At 45.5% G+C, this 22,986-nt stretch overlaps 1 protein-coding gene across 1 annotated transcript in view; it reads right to left on the reverse strand.

Annotated features, from left to right (window-relative positions):
• The window catches only part of KIAA1217 (KIAA1217 ortholog), a 144,175-nt gene that overhangs the window by 12,071 nt on the left and 109,118 nt on the right, over window positions 1-22,986 (reverse strand). The window contains 6 exon segments of the mRNA XM_015414301.1: window positions 486-969; window positions 3,004-3,045; window positions 3,047-3,149; window positions 4,077-4,204; window positions 11,933-12,108; window positions 22,048-22,220. Of these exon segments, the coding sequence (XP_015269787.1) occupies window positions 486-969; window positions 3,004-3,045; window positions 3,047-3,149; window positions 4,077-4,204; window positions 11,933-12,108; window positions 22,048-22,220 (1,106 nt within the window).

Here is a 22,986-nt window from a genome sequence, read left to right on the forward strand (position 1 = left end):
GGGGTGGGGTTCCCCTGGGGCCCGATCCGCTGGTGGCGGGTAACGGGCCTCTCGGGCAGGGTTTTCCCCGCCCCCCCCGGGGGGACTTGGGAAGCCTAACATGGAGCATTCAAAACTTCTGTCTCACAACCAACTGCAGTCCAAAATGGCATAGCACATTCCGCCTCATTCCCCACTCCCACCCTGTTCATTTTACTTCATGTATAAACCCAACCTGAGAGAGAGAAAGAGAGAATGCCAGTGTGGTGTAGTGGGGAAGAGTATTAGACTAATACCCAGAAGACCCAACTTTGAATCCCCACCTGTGCTGTGGAAGCTCGCTGGGTGACCTTGGGCCAGTGACACACTCTCAACCCTAACCTACCTCACAGGGTTGTTGTGAGGATAAAATGGAAGAGAGGAGAAGGATGTAAGCCACTTTGGGTCCCCACTGGGGAGAACAGTGGGCTACAAATGAACTAACTAAATAAATAATATCAATGTACCTCAATGGACAGAGCTCTGTTTCTGGTGCTGGCACTGTGAAGTTCTTCAATGAAAAGACTCTGCATGGTGGAGCCGTTGATGGACAGAGGGGGTGAGTGAGGTGCCTGCGTTTGCAGTGTGGTGGCGGTGGTTGTGGCTGAAGACTCCGGCACGCTGGATGTTGGCTGGTTTGATGCCAGTGAGTGTACTGCATGGCTGTTTGCCACTGGAGAAGTCTGAGAGTGGCTGACCAATGCGGACGAGTGTTGAGTCTGGTGGATCACCACGGGAGAGCTTTGTACGTGATGGATTTTCACTGTGGAGACAGGGACCACCTCAGACTTGACAGGAGGCTCCGCGGTGGGCTCAGCTGTATTGTGCTGTGGGCTGTTCTGGGGGCTGTCTTGGCTCTTCAGGACTTCTGCTGCTGTGGCTTTCTCCATGGCACTGTACTGCGCAGCTTGGGAAGGATCCACACCCTTCAGCAGGCCATCTGTAACGTTTCTGCGAAAAGAAGGCGCAGTGTGACTCTCGCTCGTCTTTTTTAAATGGAGGGGCTCCCTCTAGCGCTCTTTATGGGAAAGACACAAGACCAAACGGTTTCAGGTGGGGTAGCCTTGTTGGTCTGCGGTGGAAGAGCAAGACTGGAGTTCAGGGGCACCTCAGAAGACCAGAAGACCAGTAAGATCTCTCGGGGATGAGCTTTGGAGAGACTAAGCCCCCCTTCATCATCTGATGTCTACAGCCTGGAAATGTTGTTGGTCTTCAAGGTGCTACTGGATTAAAACCATATACAAATGCCTGTATACGGGATTACAAACATAGTGACCTTTTAAAAGGCTCTTTTAAAAAGGCAGTAGGACTGAAGGGGACGTCATGTTGCTTTTGTAGTATTATAGCAAGGGAGAGGCAACAACACAAAATATAATACCCTTCGTCAAGCCCACTGCTGGTAAATCAATGGATTGAAGACTGTAGAACTCTATCAATATTTGAACACATGGGGAAACCATTTATAGAAACTTATGTGTAGATCTGCCACTGCTGTAGTTATATTTTTGTCTTTATGTATATTTCCCCTTTTTTAAAAAAACCTGTATTGAGTTGCTGGATTTTAAGTTTTTCCCCCTTGTCCTTTCCCCCCCTGTTTTTTCCTGCTCATTCATGTGAGAGCCACTGAGTCCAGAGGGCTCTTCGTGTGGACTGCTGTGTGGACCTGTCCTTCTGACCAGTTCCACAGCCCTTCTCAAATTCTCAGGATGTTATGAGACTCACTACCAGACTCTTTGTGCTACAGAGCGACAGCAGGCATTTATTGGTCTTTGAAGAGGCATTCTCTAGAAATCTACACATTGCCACATACAAATCACACAAACAGCTGCCTACTGGGTGACTGAAATGCACCGGGGAAACCTGGAATGTGGGCAAACACCCAAACTTATCACAAGTTGAAAGTACTGATTATAATGAGACCAGTGGATCAGAGCCAGGATGGACACGCAAAATGCAGGCCAGTTCCAGAACTGCGATGGGGATGAATTCATAAGAGTGATCTAGCCTTTTGGGGATCACACAGTGAATGTGATAACATCATAATGCAGTGTGGCTGAACAAACTGAGATTGGGGGTAAAGCTTCTTGGACGTGGGTCAGCCTAGCTAGTCAGGAATACAGTGGTAAATAAAGCTCATTCAGAGCAGTGCTTTACCTAATTGGTGAACACTTTTATCCCTCTGGAATATTTGCTGGAAAGGGGATGTCTTTTGACCCTGGTGAAATATATTTATGAAAAATGATACACTCAGCCCCAAAACTGATATAGAACTGCTATAAGGGCACAGCTAGATGAAATGGGCAGAGGTCCACAATCAGATGTCCCACAGCCAGAGGGCCTGACTGGATTAGGGCCCATGGGATTGTTCAGGAGGTTAACCCTTCCTCCTGTGCCATTTTTCTGATGCAAGTTGCCCTCACCCACTATAGGTGTTTTTCCTCCCACAGGACAAACAGCAAATCTTGGGAGGGGTCATCAGCAGTGTTCCCTCTAAGCTGAGTTAGTGTGAGCCAGCTCATAGTTTTTTAGCTTCCAGCTCACACATTTTTGCCTTAGCTCAGGAAGGGATGGCTCCAGAGCAAGCTAATTTATGCAGTAGCCAAGTCACTCGCTCACAGCTTTAATGCCGGTAGCTCACAAAGTAGAATTTCTGCTCACAAGAATTTCTGGTCATCAGGTAAATAATGGGGATGGGAGGGTTAATCCCTCAGCATCATGGTTCCAGTCTGAATTGGGGGCCTACGGCAGCTGTTCTTTTAAAAATGAAGAAGATTTGGGGAACATGGAACCCTCAGGAATGGCATGAAGGGATAATCAGAGGTTTGCTGCAAGGAAGCAGAACTGACGGAAATTATACCTGCTCTTCCACTAGTGGAAAATGTAGTCTGGGTCCAACCCTGTGTGTTGAGTTATTGCCTTATATTATATATTGCATGAAAAACCTGCTTAGGTTAATTTTAACTTGCCAAGAAATAGACACCTCACCTCCGGAGTGTGGTAAGCATATCAGTCAAGCTGCGGACTTGTCAGCAGGGTGTCTAGTTTATGGGGTTCCTCTTTTAGAAATCTCACAGCTTCTACTTCAACACGGAGAATGGCCCGCATCTTATTCTGCAGTGCTGGAAAGTCTCCTGTAATGACAATGGCCACAAAGTACTTCTTAGCAGGAGAGGTGGGTCCTTCTTAAAAGGGAAGTTGGAGCAGTGCACAGGCTTAATATTCACACCCAAGCCATCTTCTAGCTTCAGTCCCTCACCCCAAACAGCAATGTTAAATTAATGCTCCAGTTTCACACACTTGAAAATAAGACTCGTAGATATCAGCGGAATTTACTTTAAAATTAGCATGCTTTTAGGTTGGAGTATAAGAGGTAAGCTCTGACCTCGATGGCCCAAGCTAGCCCTAGATGATCAGACCTTGGAAGCTAAGAGGGGGCAGCCCTGGTTAGTCCTTGGATGCAGGGCTTTTTTTGTAGAAAAAGCCTAGCAGGAACTCATTAGCATAATAGGCCACACCCAACAGCAGAAACTCATTAGCATATTGGGCCACACCCTGAGATAGCAGCTTATTAGCATATTAGGCCACACCCCCACGTTACCAGAAGTATGGTCATCCAGCCACACCCACCTTTTACTTCTTAGTCTATTTACTTTCTTTGATGTCAAAACCAGGGCTTTTTTTGTAGCAGGAACCCTTTGCATGTTAGGCTACACACCCCTAATGTAGCCAATCCTAATGAGTTTCTGCTGTTGGGTGTGGCCTGTTATGCTAATGAGTTCCTGCTGGGCGTGGCCAACTCGGGAGCCAGCCGGAACTCCGTTCCTGTGCGTTCCTGCCCAAAAATAGCCCTGCTTGGATGGGAGGCCACCAAGTCCAGGCTTGCTATGCAGAGGCAGGCAATGGCAAACCACCTCTGCTTGTTTCTTGCCTCGAAAACCCTACAGAGTCACCACAGGTCAGTGGCAACTTGATGGTAGTTTTTCCCACCACAAAAAGTTTAAGGAGCTGCTCCTCTAAAAAAAACCTTCGCATCAAAGGAGACAACCTTACAGCAGTACCTTTGAGGGCAGCAACAGCTTCTCCAACTTGCCGAAGAAGAAAAGCTCCATCTTCAACATCTTTCAAAGTAACTGTCCTTTTAGTCATAGATTCTTTCTTCAGCTCTTCAACAAAACTTTCAAGTTCACTAGTTATTTTAAAGGACAAAAAGAACAGAAAAGGAGTTGAATTCCACAGTTTTTCTTGAAGACAGGCAATGGTACACAAAGTATTCTGGATGTTCGGGGCACCTTAACAGGAGCTATAAACAAACCATCAGATCAAAACCTGATGAAGCAGAATCATGTGCCATGTAGTGAGGCACATCCACGAGGAAGTAGGAATAGCATTACTACACAGTGCCTGGTGCTGGGCACTGATTTGACTTGTCTGGGTGCAATGATATGGCCAGCTGAGCATTTCCACTGTTGCTGTGATTTTTGCCATGAGTGTTTTGCCGTCTCGAATATTGTGACTCTGTTGATGTGCCAGCTCTGGCTCCAGGATGGAATTCTGACTTGCTTGAGTGAGTACAAAAGTATAGTGGCAGATATCATAGCTGAACCACAGAATTAGTCTCTGCATGCGCTAAAGACATGACGAGACTCATTTAGAAACATTCATTTATTATAGGGGTACAATGTAGGGATGTAGCCATTTATTAGTACTAACTTTGTGGCTCTAAGCAGAGTTACACATTCTAAGACTATTAGAAGGTTGTAGCTCTGTTTAGGATTGTACCTTAAAGCTTGATTGATACAAGTTTTTAAAGATCATTTCAGTGCTTGTTGGTTCATCTGCAGGTCACTGTGTGCGTCTATTGAATCTTGAATCCCATCTGCTGCTGCCCATATAGGACCATGCTATTTTCCCATTGTCACCTATTGTACAGAGATGGAGCAGAAAGCCAAGATCCTGAACTGTTGGGATATTCTACTTCCTTATGCTTTGTGGGCTGATTAGTACACTCTCAAACTTGTTTACACTACGAAGAAACTCTCAAACTTGTTTACACTACAAAGAAATTAAATACATCTACTGAATTAAAAGGTTCTAATCTCCAGGTTACTGTTTACGTAGCCAAGTAACAATGTCTTAAATCTACTTTATCACTAAAGATATAGCACAGGCTAAAGATAAGATCAAAATCCCTTATGCTAAAATTAACAGAAACACTCAGTCTACAATACTGAAAGACCATGACTGAAACTACATTTTAAATTAAAGGCTGGGAAGAGGTCAGACCCCTTGCCATCTCACTGCCCCTATAGTTGGGGGTGGGCATTAGCCACTAAAAATGTGATTCAACAATTAACAGAATAATCAAATTGTGACTCTTAAGTTGATGAATGCATAATACCAGCATAGCTGGGAACACCTTTGAGAAGACCACAGGTTTTCTCAGACTGTGTGCTTATCTTCATGCCCGTTGGGTTGCTCACAAAATATATGGCTTAATTCATTTGCTACTGGGCACATCCCTACAAACATGGAGGAAGTTTAAATTGACATGCAAATATTGAAAAGAAAAAGCTCAGCTCTGTGTGTGTGTGTGTGTGTGTGTGTGTGTGTGTGTGTGTGTGTGTGTGAGAGAGAGAGAGAGAGAGAGAGAGAGAGAGAGAGAGAGAGAGAGCGCTTTGCTCAACCCCAACTGTTGGTGCCAATACGTGTAAGCAGGCTACCCTCAAAAGTTGGGGCTCTCAAAAGCTCGCAGTGGTGCCTTCCATGCTCACAGAAACCACAAAACAGTTATCACAGAAGTAGCCATTATGATCTTCCACAGCAAAACATGACAATTTTAGAAATGCAACATCTGCACCAGTTCTGGTTCTAAAAATCACAGAATCTCCAACCATGATCCCTGCACAGAAAATAGTTGTCAAATTTCAGAGCCGGTGACCCAGCAATACCTGAATGATTCATACATTTACTTTGCTGTTTGGTTTTCTTGTAAGCAAATGCAAAAAAATCCTGCCATCCATAGAGATCTAGGGATCAAACCGTCTCTAGTCCACAGTAGGGAGGGAGAAGAGCTACATGGCCAAAAGAGAGAAGACGGACCTGTACAAAACAGATCTGAGATTTCTCCAAGGTGCAGAAGAAGAAGAAGAAGAAGAGATTGGATTTATACCCCGCCCTTCACTTGGAGTCTCAGAGCGGCTTACAAACTCCTTTCCCTTCCCTTCCCACAACAGACACCCTGTGAGGTGGATGGGGCTGAGAGAACTCTGACACAAACTGCGCTTTTTCAAGAACAGCTGTGCCAGAACTTGTGACTGACCCAAGGTCACATCCGCAGGTGCAAGTGGAGGAGTGGGGAATCAAACCCGGTTCTCCCAGATTAGAGTCCGAGCACTTAACCACTACACCAAACTGTACACTTGGTGGCAGCAAATGAACAGAGCTTTCCAGTCTCCACAGGGGGGGAAATTCAATACAATTATATGCTTGCTGTTCAGAGTAAAATGACAGATTGCATGCATATGTGGTTGTTGTTTTTTTTAATTCTAAAGCTGCCTTTTCTAGGGAGGAGGATTTGGTGGAGACTTAGCAGGCCTATAAGCTTCCCCCATCACTTCTTGACTTGAAATCCCCCTCCCAGCCACTTTGGCTTTTTGTGGGCTCCCAAATCCATATTTGAAATTTTCCCCCTGCTGCCCATCTGGTGTGTATGTGCGTGTCTGCACATGGACTTTTACATCCATGCCAATATGTTGTAGGGGTTCGAATGCCAGATTCGGACCTGGGAGACACAAGGGTTTGAATTCTCACCCTGCCGTGGAAGCTGGCTAGGTAACCTCGGGCCAGTCATATACTCTCAACCTAGCGTCCTTCACAGGGGGACTATTAAGATAAAGTGGAGGGAATGAGAAGGATGCAAGCCACTTTGAGAAAGGTGAGGTGTAACTGCAATAAATAAAATAAAATCCATCACCCCTTTATGCAAGAAGGAGAAGAAGAAGATTAGGTTTTTTATACCACACTTTTCTCTACCTCAAGGAGTCTCAAAGTGGCCTATGATCGCCTTCTCTTCCTCTCCCCACAACAGGCATTATTTAAACCCGATCTTAGCCAACATGATGGACCTTCCTGATGCTTTAAAAGTGCTCCGTCTTCTGAATGACTCTGCTCCTGAAACATTAGTGAAGGTAGCCATGTTTTTACAATCAGCTATAAAGCTATGACAGGAAAAACTAGCAAAATGAGTAATTTTGTTTTATGCAAATTGTTTTATGCAACATTATGCACTGTTATGCAGTCTGTAAAATGGTTGGTTCTACATGTATATTTATCTTTTATAGTAATCCTCTTTTAAGGTACTGTTTTATGCCAATACAGGCTAACTAACTGACGGACACAACTTGCACCTTGTGAGGGAGGTTGGAGCTGAGAGAGTTCTGAGAGAACGGTGACTGACCCAAGGTCACCCAGCCGGCTTCATGTGGAGGAGAAGCGGGGAATCAAAACTGGTTCTCCAGATCAGGGTCTGCTACTCTTAACCACTTTACCACACTGGCTGGCTGCGATATGCATGTGTGTGCGCTCATTTCCCAACCAATTTGATCAGATTACTTGGAATTAAGGCTGCATACCAAAATAAATCAACACAGGAGTCACTGCAAGGTTTGCATCCCCCAAAGTGAGCCTGTTTTCACCCTGCCTCCGCAATCTAATCGACAGGTGTACTTCCTGGAGATCAGGCATTCACCTTAAAAAAAATACACATGGAACAAGTGCAAAACTGCTCAGGGGCAAGTCTGAGAGGAGGGGCTGTAAACCCCCCCCCCCGCTGCCACTGACTGGCACCGAGGGGAACTGGGTTCTGACTCAGACCGGAAGAACTGGTTTCCTTTGAGTTCGTCTCCAAAGAAAAATCAGTGCCGTTGACAAGAATGCATTTAATCGTACTGCCAGGACTGCTTCACTCTTCACGGAACTAATCCTATCTGAAGTCAATTAGCTTAAATACAAATATTTCCGTTTAACTGTCTCAACATATTTGAGAGATGCCTAATGTAGTTTATTTGAAATAGCCCCCTTGGGCTTTGAACTAGGTCCCCACACCCAATTTTGAAAACGCTGTAAGCGAGTCTAAAGAAAACATATTCCATGGCTGGAGTGTTTTCTACTCCTTGGCAGCAAAACACGATGGAGGGAGAGTGCTGCAGAGCTGAGATCTAAGCAAAGGACAGCTGTTAAAACAAACACACACTCCCCAGCCCAGTTGACCATCTTGGCATCCCACCCTTGCCAGTTTCCCCAAGGAACGGGATTGCCTATCAATGGCTGCTAGCCATGGGGACTGAGGGGAACCTCCACGTTCAGAGGCACTAAACCTTTGAATCCCAGAGCCCAGAAGCAACATCAGGAGAAGGTCTTGGGCTCTGTGCCCTCTTGCTGGCCCTCCAGAGGAACTGGTTGGCCACTGTGTGAGACAGGATGCTGGACCCGATGGACCACTGGTCTGATCCAGCAGGGCTCTTCTTATGTACACAGCTGCCCCTTTGGTAGTAATACCAATATGCACAGCTAGGGCCCCAAAACTATCACCTCTCCGGGATTTCCAGCTCCACGTTGGGAAATTCCTAGAGTTTTGTGGGTGGAGCCTTGAGGAGGGCAGGGTGTGGTGAGAGGAGGGGCCTTAAGCAAGACATATTGCCACAGAGTTGTAGATCAGTTGTAATTCTGGGAGATCTCCAGGTCCCACCTGGAGGCTGGCAACCTCTATATTACTGCCCTTGTATTTATTGCCAGGGGCCTTCCAGGGACCCTAAAGGGCACAGAACCTCCTGGACAACAGTGGAAGGAGAGGAAAGAGCTGGGAAAGAGGTCCTGCGGACAGGGAGAGAAAAGGTGAAGTCAGGAAGCTCAGAAGAGGGAAGGCTCTGGCGGGCTAATTGCAACTTTGCAGAACTGCATCCTAAGTTATGTGCTAAACATGAATATACAAATACGTGGGAATATCTTGCCTTACTGGGTAACAGATAACTGGCCAACTTGTGGACTTGTGATCTACAACCCTCCAGAAGTGAGCCTGCAGCTCATAGCTCTGGGGAGGAAGCAGTCATACGTGTCTTTATAAGCAACCTGATCCTAAGTGTGATTACTCCAGGTCAAAAGAGATAAGATGCTGAGTGATTAATGATCAGAGATCCTCCCAGCAATATTGAAAAAGCCACCAGATCAAATTAACCCACTCATCGATAATAGTTCTCCAAGTGAAACAAGATGGGTCTTCTTTCCTAGGGTTCCCATGCCCCCGGTCTGGGCAGGGGCTCTCCCGATTTTGGGGGCTTCTGCCTGCTGCTGGCTAGCTGCCCAGTGGGGGAAGCCCCACTCCAAACAGCGATGTTGCACGGTGATGTCCCTGACTTGATGACATCACACAGAAGTGACGTCATTGCGTCAGTGACGTCACACTGCGATGCTCTGATTTTGGGGCTAAACTCTATGGTTGGAGCCCAATTTTATCCATAGAGTTTGCCCCAAAAGCAGAGCCCACTGCAATGATGTCATTTCTGCGTGACATCATCGCATCAGGGACATCGCCGCCTCTCCCAGACCACCCCCCAAATCTCACTACCGGCGTGACGATCGCACCTGGCCTTTCTAGGGCTACTGACAGCACAGGGAGGTTGGTTTCAACAGATGAAACCACGCGGAGGTGGAATGATGCAACCTCCTTCTCTCTGAAACTTACATATATAACCTATGAAGTTTATCTGATCGGAGTCTCAGACACTTTGCACAGGGAGACTTCAACATGTCCACAGTCTCTTATCTCAGATGAGACATTTTATATCTTTAAAACAAAATGAGAGGCAACCCAAAAATTCTGTCACCAGCTACAAGGGAAACAAGCTTATGCCAGAGCCTTTCAAGGAAACAGTACAATTGTTTCAGACTTGAGTAACAGTTACAAAGTGAATGATGGTAAGATCTGTATGCGGTCATACTATACATAGAGGACCTTTCTTTTTTGAAAGACAATACGGACACAGTATATGTCACAGAGTGGGTATGCTCTAGAAATCATCACAACTGCAAGTGCATTGCAGAGTTTATAGAATTTCTGATGAAGAATTCAGTAACTAATGGGACAAAATTCAAAAATCCTGGCACGAAAAAGTCTAGCCCTCATGGGAGGAGGAAAAAATAATTCTGCCAAGTAGCTAAAAGCTGCAAGGTAAGATACATAAAACAGCATTATACTGAATCAGATCACTGGTCCATCAAGGTTGGCATTGTCCACTCAGGCATGCAGCAGAGATACTGGGGACGGAACCTGGGACCTTCTGCATGCAAACTATATAAACTACCACTAAGCCACAGCCCTTCTGCATCTAGATAATAAGTCTGTATACTCAAGGGATGGCTATTTTGCATTCAGCAGACAGACAAATATCTAATATTTTGACAGATATATAATATTTTGAAGTCCAACCTGTAACTAAAACGTGCAACTGAGTGCAAGGTAAAGTGGTTTGGGGAAGGTGTGGTTAAGCGCCTCAGTTTTTGTTTAAAGAGAGACACACTCTTCCCCTGCTTGAGAATATTGGCAATAGAGGATAAAAACTTGCTACGCAAGTAAGAATCTTAATTGCCTCTAAAACTGGAACATTTTATGATGTGGGTGAAAGGTCAGGGTTTCACTCCTCTCCCACACAGGTTCCACTTTTGTTAAAAACAGACAGTCCATTACCTACTTTATACAAGGCCAAAGAACTTGTAAAGAAAATACACGTTGTGCTAAGATTTCTTTTACTGATAGCCCTATTGTAATAAAATGCCCTGATGTACATTCTAAATCCAGAGTATTGAAAGGGAAACGTTAATGCCTAGATGAATGTAACAAGATCAACTGCTGATGAAATAACCTGTTGCAATAAACAACAGGCAACCGGCAACCCATGCTAGGTCCTGTAATTCTACAAGAGATTCTAGGGTGTGATGTTATTTATGGTCACCCAGAGACCAGAAGATTGTAAACAACAACATGCCACTCCATCTAGAGCCCGATGATTAAAAATGTCAACGAGAGGCTGATAATAAAGCTGGCCTCACAAATAAAAGAGCCATGCCTCAGATGTTGCTGTCCGTTATCTAGGAACAGCAGTCAAAGCAATACGTTAATGAGTAATTATCAAAGTGCCCCGGCTGGCCTGATCTTGTGAGATCTCAGAAGCGAAGGAGGATCAGCCCGGGTTAGCACTTAGATGGGAGACCAACAAAGAAGTCCAGGGTCACTGCGCAGAGGCAGGCAATGACAAACCCCCTCTGTTCATCTCTTGCCTTGAAAACCCTAAGGGGGTGGGGGGTTTGCCACAAGTTGGCTGCAACTTGATGGTCCTTTCCACCACCGGTTATCAAAGGACACTTTGGAGAAAGAATTATTTGGGCGAACTATGGATTTGGTGTCAGTCCATCCTGTAAAAGCACTTTTTCAGAAGAGCCGCTGATGTAGCTGCCCGAGACAACAATACAGGATCAATTATATGGATTGGATCCAGCCAGCTTTTGTCATTTAGTCTCATCCAGTTTGTCTCTTTACTGTAGTTCCTGACTCATGTGGGTTTTGTCGATGCAGAACTCATGATCCCCAGCATTGCATTTTGGGTAGGGCAAAGGGGAACCCTACTTCCTTTTTTCAACAGCAGAAAATCTGGTTGGAGCCAACCCAATGTAAGGTATTAAGAAACCTCTTCCTGATAATAACAGCACTATTCAGGGCTCAACACTGTTGCCTTAGTGCCAGTTCCTGGGTCACAGCAGAAGCACGATCCTATCCCAAGATCCAAAACAAACAATCCACTATGACCCTGCGTCACGTCTGGCAACAACCCCCTGCAAGACCTTCTGAGGTTGTGCCACTCACCCTAACTTTTTGATAATCCGTTCCTCTTCGTGAAGATATTTGTGCCTCTCTTGCTCCACCAGATGGCGCTGCCGTTGCACAGGATCTTCCAGCCTCTTTGCTCTTTCGATCACTTTGTCACTAATTTCCAGCTCCGCTTTCTTCACCATGGCCCGTAGAGTCTCTTGGTTCTGCAGCTGCGACACAAAAGAAATCAAATTCAATTTTCCCTGCCTGACTAACAGCCCGAGTCACTGAATGCATCATTTTGCTCAGAAGTTGGGCTAGAGATAAACAGCTCTGCAGCTGAGGGGGGGGGGGCAGGGAGAATCAAATGTTATTTTCAAGGAGAAGGGAAGGTGATGGAAGAGAGCGCAAGTTCTGTTAACTTCGGAAGCCGTGCTTCTGGCAGGAACTGGATGGGCTCACGATGATGTGGTGGGGGCTAGAGACAATTTCGGTACAAGGCCCATGAACACATGAAGTTGCCCCACATTAAACTCAGACCATTGGTCAGTACTGCCTGTTTTCAGTAGCAGCAGCTCTCCAGGGCTTCATGCAGAGGTCCTTCACAGCAACTACCATCTGAAGATGCTGGGAATCGAACCTGGGTCCTTCTGGATGGAAAGCAGATGCTCTGCCACGGAGCCACAACCCCTACCTGTGGCTAAGCTGCTGGCAGTGATTTCTGCTGCCTTTTTTGCTCTTCAGCAGCAGGCCGCAGCTGTTTCTCCAGAAGATGGCACCAATGTATCATTGTGTCCTGGGTGCACTATTTAAAATAGTTTCACAGTTACTTGGAAAATATCAGGAATGGTCATTTCAAATTCTGGCTGCCAACATTTGATTTAAAATGTTGGGACTTGGGTGGGGCAAAAGAGAAATCGCAGCAGCCACCTGAGGCTATTTTAGTCCACCACTGCTCATTCTCCCAGCACAGAGGGCTGGGATGGGGGAGAAAAATGCCCCCCCCCGAGTCTGACCCATAGGCAACATGAACCCCATTCACACGTTACAGTGCATATGCATACACTCCAGCCCTGGTGAAAATACGTACAACCTGCATGTACATGCGTACACCTCTTTGTAAGAGAGAGCCAACGCACTTTCTCTTGACAAATGAAACCGGAGACCAGCACCCACATCAATGTAGGATCTGAACCACCTATTCAGCAGCACATGTGCTGAATGTAACACAAGAATTACTCAACGCGGGCATCAACAAAAAGCACGTGTACACTGCATATGGACTGTATGTGCATTCACTGCAACTTGTGTACAAAGGTACAGTGAAACAGTGGACTCATTCCCCCAGTCTACGAGTATATGATAAACAATTTAAGGATGCACAGGAAGGGAGATGGATATAGATTTCTATTCAAAGCATTCTGGTAGTCAGAAGCCAGTGTCGAACCTGGGCCAAACCCAAGACATTCACAGTGCCATCCTAAGAAGAACTGCACCCTCCGAAGCCCGTTGGCTTCAGTGGACTGAGAAGGGGATAAATCCTCTTTAAGATGGTATTCTTGCTTCTACTGTTCTAGCTCTGTGCACCATCATTGTCTTCATTAGGCACTCAAAAGACAGAGACCCGATTTTCTTGGCAGAATCACTGGGCCTTTGTTGCTAAAACTGGAGAAACAGGGCGAAAGGATCTATAGCTGGCCTTTGGAACTTTCCCCACCTCGTTGGAGTCCATGGAGTGAGAAGGGTGTAGCGACACAGCCAGTGACTTATGGGTTGTCAGGACAATCCTAAACAGTTGTACCCTGACATCCATTGAAGTCAACACCCTCAGAGGGCTATTACTCTGCTTAGGAATGCACTGGATTTCTCTTTTCTCCATGCCCAATCACTCATAGCAGAGTTTCGTTAATGTTAAAAGAAGACTGTAGTTCGAGGGGACTGCCTCAGGGCAGCTGCTGAAACGAGGGTGCCCTCTCCTTCTGCCCGACCCACAAACACACCAGCTTTTATGAAACGCCACAAAGCATAGAAGGACAGCTGCACTCTAGCTCCCCGAGGGCACCCAGAAACAGGTGGAGGCCCCTTTCGAGCCCCTTCTCCCTGGTGTGAACTCTGCCCTGCTGTGTATGTTTCAGAAAGTATGGCTCAAGTACAGAACAAGGAATAGTCTCTGCCAAAGGCCAGTCACCTGGAGAGGCTGGGGGGTGAACAACACTTTGCCCGTTTATCTGTGGGAGAGGAAAAAGCAGCTGAGATGCAGAAGGCAACTTGCTTTCTGCTGAAGGAGGGTCTGTTCTCAGGGTCCAAGGCTTGAGGCTAGATCAGGCAGCTCAGCCTACAGTTGTATATCTTTACTCTAGTAGGAGGCATATAGAAATTCAGTCAGAGTCTGAGAGCACCAGGAAGGTCAGGGTACACGGAAAGAACTAGGTCCAATCATGACTTATAGGGTTGCCAGTCTCCAGGTGGTGGCTGGAGTTCTCCCGAAATTACAACTGGCCTGCAGGTAAAAGAGATCAGTTCCCCTGGAGAAAATGTCTGCTTTGGGAGGTGGGACTCTATGGCATTATACCCCACCGAGGTCCCTCCTCTCCCCAAGCTCCGCCCTTCCCAGGCTCCACCTCCAAAATCTTTAGGAATTTCACAATCCAGAGCTGGCAACTCTGCTTATGAACTAGATTCATGTCGAGGAAGAGAGACTTCCCCTGGCTCTGTGGAGTCACCACCTATTTGTACATCGGTACTCCATTTCTCTGGCCTTTCACTCCCATCTTGAGCATTCTCCCCACCCTGCAATGTTTTGCCATGTAATGCTTGCTTCTAAGTACGTATTCTTTTTTTGCCTTGCTATTCAATATTCATGTGTTTACTGACTGCATGCCACAGTCATATGCGGTTCCCCAAGGCTGCATGAGCTTGCGGGCTTGTTGGGAATGAGGGCAGGATGTGTGTGGAAGGCACAGAACACAGCCTTTGAGATCAGGGGCTGCTCTCCAAGCAGCACAGCTCATGTGCTTCCAAGCAGTCTAGCATCCCGCGGAGAAATACATGAATAAGTGTGTAGCCAAACATGACATTAAATCATTTTGTAGGCAGCAAAGTGAGAGGAGTGGGGGAGGGGGAAGCCAGGTCCTTTCCAGTGTGCCATGCTGGTGAGTGGGAAGCTCAAATTTAGTGGTAGTAGAGAATTTCTAAATGGAGGCTTAAGTACAACTATGCGATAAAATAGACATTGACACCTTTGATTGGAAAACCATTTCTAAAGCCGAATACAAATTATTGGTATTTGGTTAGCCTAGAGTTCCTAAGCGAGATTTCTTTTATTATTATTATTGTATACAGACTTTTTATGATATTATTCATTGTATAACTGTGGTCAGAGAGTCGCCATTTTGTATCGCAGTTTTTATATTAAAATTAAAAAAAAAAGTACAACTATGCAGAATGTACCAAAATCAAGATTGAATTGGGGCAGGGTTGAGGTTTCTGGGGCCTTCTGGCCTGCTGCTGATGACCGGGCTTCTTGAAAAGTGGCCTCAGTGAAAATTAGTGGGTATTTTCCTCGGAAGTGTATACCTTCTGTTGTGGACTGGGGCATCATTGGCAGAGTGCATGCCTTGTATACAGAAGGTCCTACGTTCAGTCCCTGGAAACACCAGTTTAGAAAAATCTCACTTCATGGGACTGGGAAAGACACCTCCCCCCCTCCCGGACATCCCGGAAGGGCCTCCATCTGACAGCAAACTCATACATGACTACACATGAAGCTGCCTTATACTGAATCAGTCCCTGGGTCCATTGTCTACTCAGACTGGCAGTGGCTAGTCTTTCAGATCACCTACTGCCTGAACCTTTTAACTGGAGATGATGGGGCTTGAATCTGGAACCTTCTGCATGCCAAGCAGATGCTCTACCACTGAGCCACAGCCCTTCTGCTGTGATGCTGTGGATGCCATCTCACATGGCCAGGCAGCAGCTGCGCACACACTTCCACACCCACCCCACCTTGCTCCTGAGCTGGCCGTGAAAGGGGACCAGCCAGACCCCTTGGCTAGACAGATGGGGAGGGGGGAAGGTCTGTGTCACTTTGAAGGAAGGAGGCAGTGGGAGGAGGCGCACTGCTAGGGCTGCCAGGTCCAACTCAGGAAATATCTGGGGGCTTTGGGGGTGGAGCCAGAAGACTTTGGGGTGGAGCCAGGAGCAAGGATGTGACATCACTTTTGTGATGTCACTAGGTTTGCTAGGTGAGGCCAACAAGCTGGAAGGGAGTTCTGGCATTCCTTTTAAATGCTGGAAGGGAGTTAAGTATTCCTTTTAAACGCTTTCCCTCCATTGGAAATAATGGAGGAGGGGGCACCTTCTTTTGGGGCTCATAGAATTGGACCCCCTGCTTCAATCTTTTTGAAACTTGGGGTGTTGTTTTTTTTCAGGAGAGCCACCACCAGCTATGCTGAAAATTTGGTGCCTCAGTCTCAAAAATCAGCCCTCCTGAGCCCCAGATACCCATGGATTGATTCTCCATTATATCCTATGGGGACCAGTGTCCATAACAGTATAATTGAGAACCCAGTGGCCATCCCCCCCGCGTTCTGACTGCCCTGAAGCAGAGGGAGGGGCTCCAAACCAGGGGATTTCCTGCCCCCAACTGGGGATTGGCAACCCTAAGCTCTGCCCCGGGGAAAGTGGCCGCCACCTAGCAAGCTGGATACAGCAATGCACAAATTCTGTATAAGACCATGGCATACACTTACTTACTGCCAATTTTAAACCAGGCTCCATTATTAACTCAATTTCAGATGAATTCACTGCTTAATATATTTTACTCTCACAAAATCAAAATTTCTATAATGATAAGAGACTCAAGAGAGAAAGCCACTACAGTTGAAAACCATACCCAAATATTTTAAGTAATAAAGATGGGATTAATGTGGTCACCCTTCTCCCAATAGTATTTTGACAACAGAGCATGAATGTATTTCTGAGCCTTGGCTTCATAAATTAGAAGTGATTTCTCAAATAGGATTTGCTGTGTAATTTGGAATTCTCATATGACTGAATTATCTAATTACTCAGGTTTGTTGCCAGGTGCACATTCTCATGCCCCTTTTGGTCATTTTTATGACAGTGTAAAGTGAACGCCTTGCTACTCGATTGCATTATACTTCTGATACAACTCTCAGTACTTTCATATACTATCGGTGAATGTGGTGTCATTGATCTTTCAGACTCCTTCTTCGGCAAATGGCAAACTGGCTGAAGAAGGGTGGGGAGGGGAGGCCGTCCCATCATTTCAATCTGTTGACTTCTGAGAAGGGTTACATTAGAGAAACCTCTTGAAGACCAATATATGGGGGGGGGGAGGAATTGCAGCACACACAAAAACAGGCAACATGTTGTGCTGCAATAAACACGGCACCCAATCAAATACCTTTGCTCAGATCTTTCCAATAAATATTTACACACAGTCTCTTTGTTGTTCCTATGCAAAAGAACAGAACAAACTTTCCTCAATCTCCATTACTGTTTTCTACTTCATTCCTGGATAACTCACGTTCTAGGAAATCTGTCTCCGTTTGCATACATGTGCACTTTTCTAGCACTCAGGTCTATGTTTTGGAAGAGCTAATTGCATCTCCAACATTAATATAAAAGGTTCCTGTGTCCGTTGTACTAAGGAAATGACCACTCATGATATACTACGAGAGCTGCTGTTGGTCCTGTTTAGCTGTCTAAAAGATATTGATGTTTCTGATGACTTAGAGGAAGCCCAAACAGCAATACCCAGCATTTTTAAAAAGCGAGAATAACAGTTTTCCAGAGTCTAGGAAAGGGGTGTCTCCAACCATACTGATCAGTACCGTTCAGATTAGAGAACGGAAACAAACAGATATGCCTATTTTAAAACATGGCCACTGTTTATTCATGTACTTCAGCTATACCCCAACTTTCTCCCCAGTGGGGACCCAAAAGCACCTTACAGAGTTCTTCTTGCCTCCATTTCATCCTTACCACAACCCTGTGAGGTAGGTTAGGCAGAGCGTGTGTGACTGACTCCAGGTTTTACCCAGCAAGCTTCCATGGCAAAGTGGAGATTCAAACCCGGGTCTTCCAAATCCTAGTCTGACATGGAAGCTCACTGGGTGATCCCCCCTAAGACAGTCATTCTATTTCAACTGCTTCACAGGGCTGTTGTGAAGATAGAGTGGGAGCAGGGGCACGTATCTCATCTCAATATAAAACAAATAACGGATGTAAAAACACTAATGAAAACAGGTGAAGTTTCTAATGTTCTGGAATGATGAAACACAAAACAATATACAGCTATGAGCATTATTAAAACCATTATGATTAACTGTTTATTTGGCTACCTCCCTGCATTTTTATCTCCAGTAATGGAAATAATTCTTTTTATGTTCACCCAGGAGAAAGATTAAGTAGTTTTAAAGCTGTTTGAGGAAGAATGACTGTCTTGACAGCTTTTCTTACAATTCCCAAAGGCATGATATCATTAAGAAAATGTTATTTATTTAGATTTACATCTTGCTGTGTTTGAAGATGGATAACAAGAGTCTCACGGTATATAAATGGGACCTTGAAAAGCTTCATAATAAAGAAAATCTCAAATAAAGGGAACCTAAAGGAGGGGGAGATATTATTTAAATAGATTTATCAAAAATACATATTTGGAAAACAGGTCTTCCAAATATAAAAAATATTATGCATTATAAGAAGTGCAACTGTGGCAAGGGGAAGCAACTTAATCATTCCTTCCCAACTAACCAACAGAGTGCATCCCTGTTTTGCAGTCTAAGAGGTGCCACAGTGCACAATACAATGGCATTAGCAACCTCTCATCTTCGGTACTTAGGGTTTCATGGAGTTTTACTTTTAGCCATGAGACGCAGTGAATGGCTAAGACCACTCACACGCGATGTGCAAGAAGTCCAGCTGCAACATGTTCATTTAACTGGACTGCTCCCATTTATCTGGAAATAAGGACCTAGTTCTTGAATGGTTTATTCTCAAGGGGAAAATAATAGTCAGAGTAGAGTGCAATGGCACCGTTCCCACGGGCCTTCTCCAGTCAGTGAGTGGCCTTTGCCCCGCAGGGTCTAAACAATGTAGGTGCCATTCCGACTGTAAAACAAATGGTCACAACACCAATTATCTGCCAGCAATCAAGGCTTTGGCAGCAGCTCTTCATAAGCATTCATACAGACTCATTTCTCTGTGTGTGTTGCTGTTTTTTTGGTAAATGACACACTGGAGCCAACCAGCCCATCGACTGAAGCAGCTATGATATGCAAGCAAAAAGGAAGTCCATGGTAGCCATGATGGTTTCCATCTGGAAGGACCACAGGGAAGGGCACCCTCTCATTTGGTGCATTCATCCTTCCAAGTACCTGAAGGAACAGCCCCATCTGGCTCATGCGGTTCCTATAGCACAATTAGCCCTGCAGCGTTTATTATTTGGCTGTTCCTATGGTGGTACATAAAAATTAGGTTCATCTCTCTCTCTCTCTCTCTCTCTCTCTCTCTCCCTCCACATATAATTTGGGTGGGTTTATTTATAGGAGCACTGTGACCTGGATGGCTCTAGCTAGCCTGATCTCATCATTTCCTGGAAGCTAAGCAGGGACAGCATTGGTTAGGACTTGGATGGGAGAACATCAAAGAAGTCCAGGGTTGCTGTGCAGAGGCAGGCAATAGCAAACCATCTCTTGCCTTGAAAACCCAGGAATCAATTGCAACATGACGGGATTTTCCACCACAATGGTGGCGGCTAACAGGGAATAACTGCATATTCATGGCTGCTTTTTACTTGTGAATATTGTGGCAACACAATCAAAGAAGGTTATTTGTGGACCATAGGTGGATTTTATAATCACTGGGCTAGTGATTGCACTAAAAAGGTTTCATGTGCATATTTATCCTGTGCCTGGTTACTTTACTTCTGAACAATTTACTTTATGGTCCTTATTGAATTTGTATTTTGTATATATTCCTGATTGTGTCTTTATGAATGTAACTATTTACCATCTAGCCACATTTGTATGACCTCTGAGGAAGGCCGATTCGGCCGAAACGCGTCAGGTCAACTCTTTTAGCCCTGGTTATGGTTATGTTTTATATATATTGGTTGTAATTGGGCCCCTATATATGTTTTAATTTGATATTATCAATAAATACATGTACCTCTTTTTATGAAAAGGTTTTAATTTTGGCCCTCCTTTCCACTAACCTTTGCTTGGTTTTGGAGTTCTTTGTTAGGTTTAGTTTCTTTCCCTTTCTTGTTCCTGCTAACAGGGAATAACACCATCTGGCTGGAATGCTCCCCCACAACTCCTTATATTTCAGATGAGCTGTATGAATGGTGTCAGCATGGATATGGGCAAACTCCTCTCAGCCTGGAGTACCAATGCAATAGTGAGTGTGCGGCCATCACGGCAGCATGAGGAAAATATCCTCTTAATGAGTACGATACTGAGATTAATCAGACAAAGGAGACACCCCATTCCTGGGTGTAATTCAATAGTTTAGCTCTCAATGGTGAGATTCGTGGGAGTCAGAGGTCAATCAGCCATTACCCATGACTATTAAATGGAATCTCCATTTACAGAGGAGGTGTTATCTCGTCACATCAGGTCCTCCGTTTCACACTCTGCTTGAGAACTTTGCAGGAAGTTCAGGCTGGCCACTGCAGAAAACACAGCCATATTTTAGATGGCCCATTCTCTGTGTCTTTACTAGGCTAATCCGTAATTACCCTGGTACTGAATTTCAGAACAAAATAAGAGACCTTTGGCAGAAATGTGGATCAGCCAGCTCCATGACATATTTATTTCTTAAAACCTGTGTAAGGATAATTTCTTGTCTGTTTTTTTCTCCAATGGTCTTCACACTTCATCTCTCAAATGAGTCAAATTATAGCTGCTGATACTAGGTTGCATCCAGACTAAACCGGCAATGTCCACCTCCTGTAAGACACCCCCCCCATCCACCCTTGCAGCAGCCTTCAAGTTCTTATATTCACCAGGAGCAGCATTTTGTGGAGATCAGTAGCTTTCAGTAGGAGGAGGGGAGGCAGGAAAGTACCATGCTAATATTGGAAAGCTTAGTCTGGATCCAACCCATTCTTTTCCAGAAACTCATCCCTTATATTGTTTTAAAAGCCAAGACTGACTAGGGATCACCACTTGCCATTTGGGTACATAATTATTCTAGTGTTTATGCAAGTTTGACCCTTCTTTCTTTCTGCAACCAAAGTTCTTGAAGCTGACATTGACAGCAGAATGAGGGAGAGAATGAGGGAAATCAAAGTCAGCTGAAGAAGACCAGGTTGGGCAGAGCCCGTGCTCTTTCCTTCAGGTAATTCTTGGCCCTTAGCCTGTGGCCTTATGGGTACTGTGCAGATGGAACCAATACCAGCTTGGAGATCGTTGTGGCTCATGAACAACTTGAATTTGGCATTGGGTGTATTTTTTTTCTCTGTCAAGTCACATCTGACTTATGGTGACCGCTGGTGGGATTTTCGAGGCAAGAAATGCTCAGATGTGGTTTGCCATTGCCTGCCTCTGCTTAATGACCCTGGTATTCCTTGGTGATCTCCCATCTAAATACTGACCATGGCCGACCCTGCTTAGCCTCCAAGATCTGATGAGATCAGGCTAGCCTAGGCTATCCAGGTCAGAGTTTGGAGAAGGGGAATATACATTTTTTAAAATTGTAATTTTTTACACTTATTTCATAAGTTGCTTTGAGTCTCCAGTGTGGGAGAAAATCCAGATGAAAACCATTCAAAATCAATAAGTGTAAAAACATGACAGAGTGCTCAGCTTAAAGGAAATGTTGCCACAGCAGGCGCTTGTCTTCCTCCAAATGCAAAGAAGAAGAGGAGGAGACTGGATTTATACCCCGCCCTTCACTACCCAAAGGTATCTCAGAGCGACTTACAAACTCCTTTCCCTTCCCCTCCCCACAACAGACACACCCTGTGAGGTCGGTGGGTCTGAGAGAGCTCTGACACAAACTGCTCTCTTTTCAAGAACAGCTCTTGGCTTGCCCAAGGTCACCCAGGTGGCTGCATGTGGAGGAGTGGGGAATCAAACCCGGTTCTCCCAGATTAGAGTCCGCACACTTAGCCACTACACCAAACTGGCTCCGAATACCTGCAGTTGTCTCATCTGGTGCAGCTGAAGGCGCAGATCCGTCACATTGCGCTTTATGTCGAAGAGGCTGACTTGCATGGGGGTGGAGCCCAGTGGCGCGGAGTGGCTGATGCTTGCAGTGCTGGGCTCCGTGGATGCAACTGATTTCTTCCCACTAGAGGTGTGAGCAGATCCTAAAGGCAAACAGCAAATGATGTCATTAAGAGTGCCAGTTCAGCCACCTCCTCCTTCCTGTTTCAACGATAAAACATCGGGGCTCCTACACCTCAGTTAATTTGCAGAGAGGAAACATGATCAGAGATCGGCCTCAGGCCCCCTCCCCTCCTATTATGGCCATGACTGCCTCCCCCTCAATTAAACAGTAACATGGTATGATAGAAAACAACCGTCTGGGCTAATGACTTTAGAAATACAGTTATCATCAAGTGATAATTGCAGTTTATCACACTAAACGCAGATTGTTAAGCAAGACTTCAATTTGCCCATATGCTCGGATAATTGATGGGACCTGATCAACAGCGATGTTCAGTGATCTGCTCTCAGGCACGCTCACTGACGTATCATCTCTCTAATAACCCTGCTCGGAATGCGCTACAAGCAAAGATGAGGGAGGAATGCATAAGGAAAGGCTCCCAACTAGTTCAAATGCCTGATTCACCCTGCACACGGCAATCAACCAGCATCTGATGTCAACCACCAGGGCTATTGTCAGGGGTTGGCATGGATGGGCATACGCCAAAGTCTACAATCCAGCAGGGAGTCTACTGCTGAGAGCCCCTGGGACTCTGGTGCTCCCTCTCACCACTGCTGCCCGGGTATCGGGAAGAAGAGAGATAAGCAGCAAGGGTGCTTATGAGGAGCCGCAGCTGCCACCACTGCATATTCATTGCTGGTCCTCTTTGCCACCACTTTGCTTCGCTCTGATGTAATATTTCACAG

Source organism: Gekko japonicus, unplaced genomic scaffold (genome assembly GCF_001447785.1).
Source record: "Gekko japonicus isolate JY-2015 unplaced genomic scaffold, Gekko_japonicus_V1.1 scaffold80, whole genome shotgun sequence".
NCBI lineage: Eukaryota > Metazoa > Chordata > Lepidosauria > Squamata > Gekkonidae > Gekko > Gekko japonicus.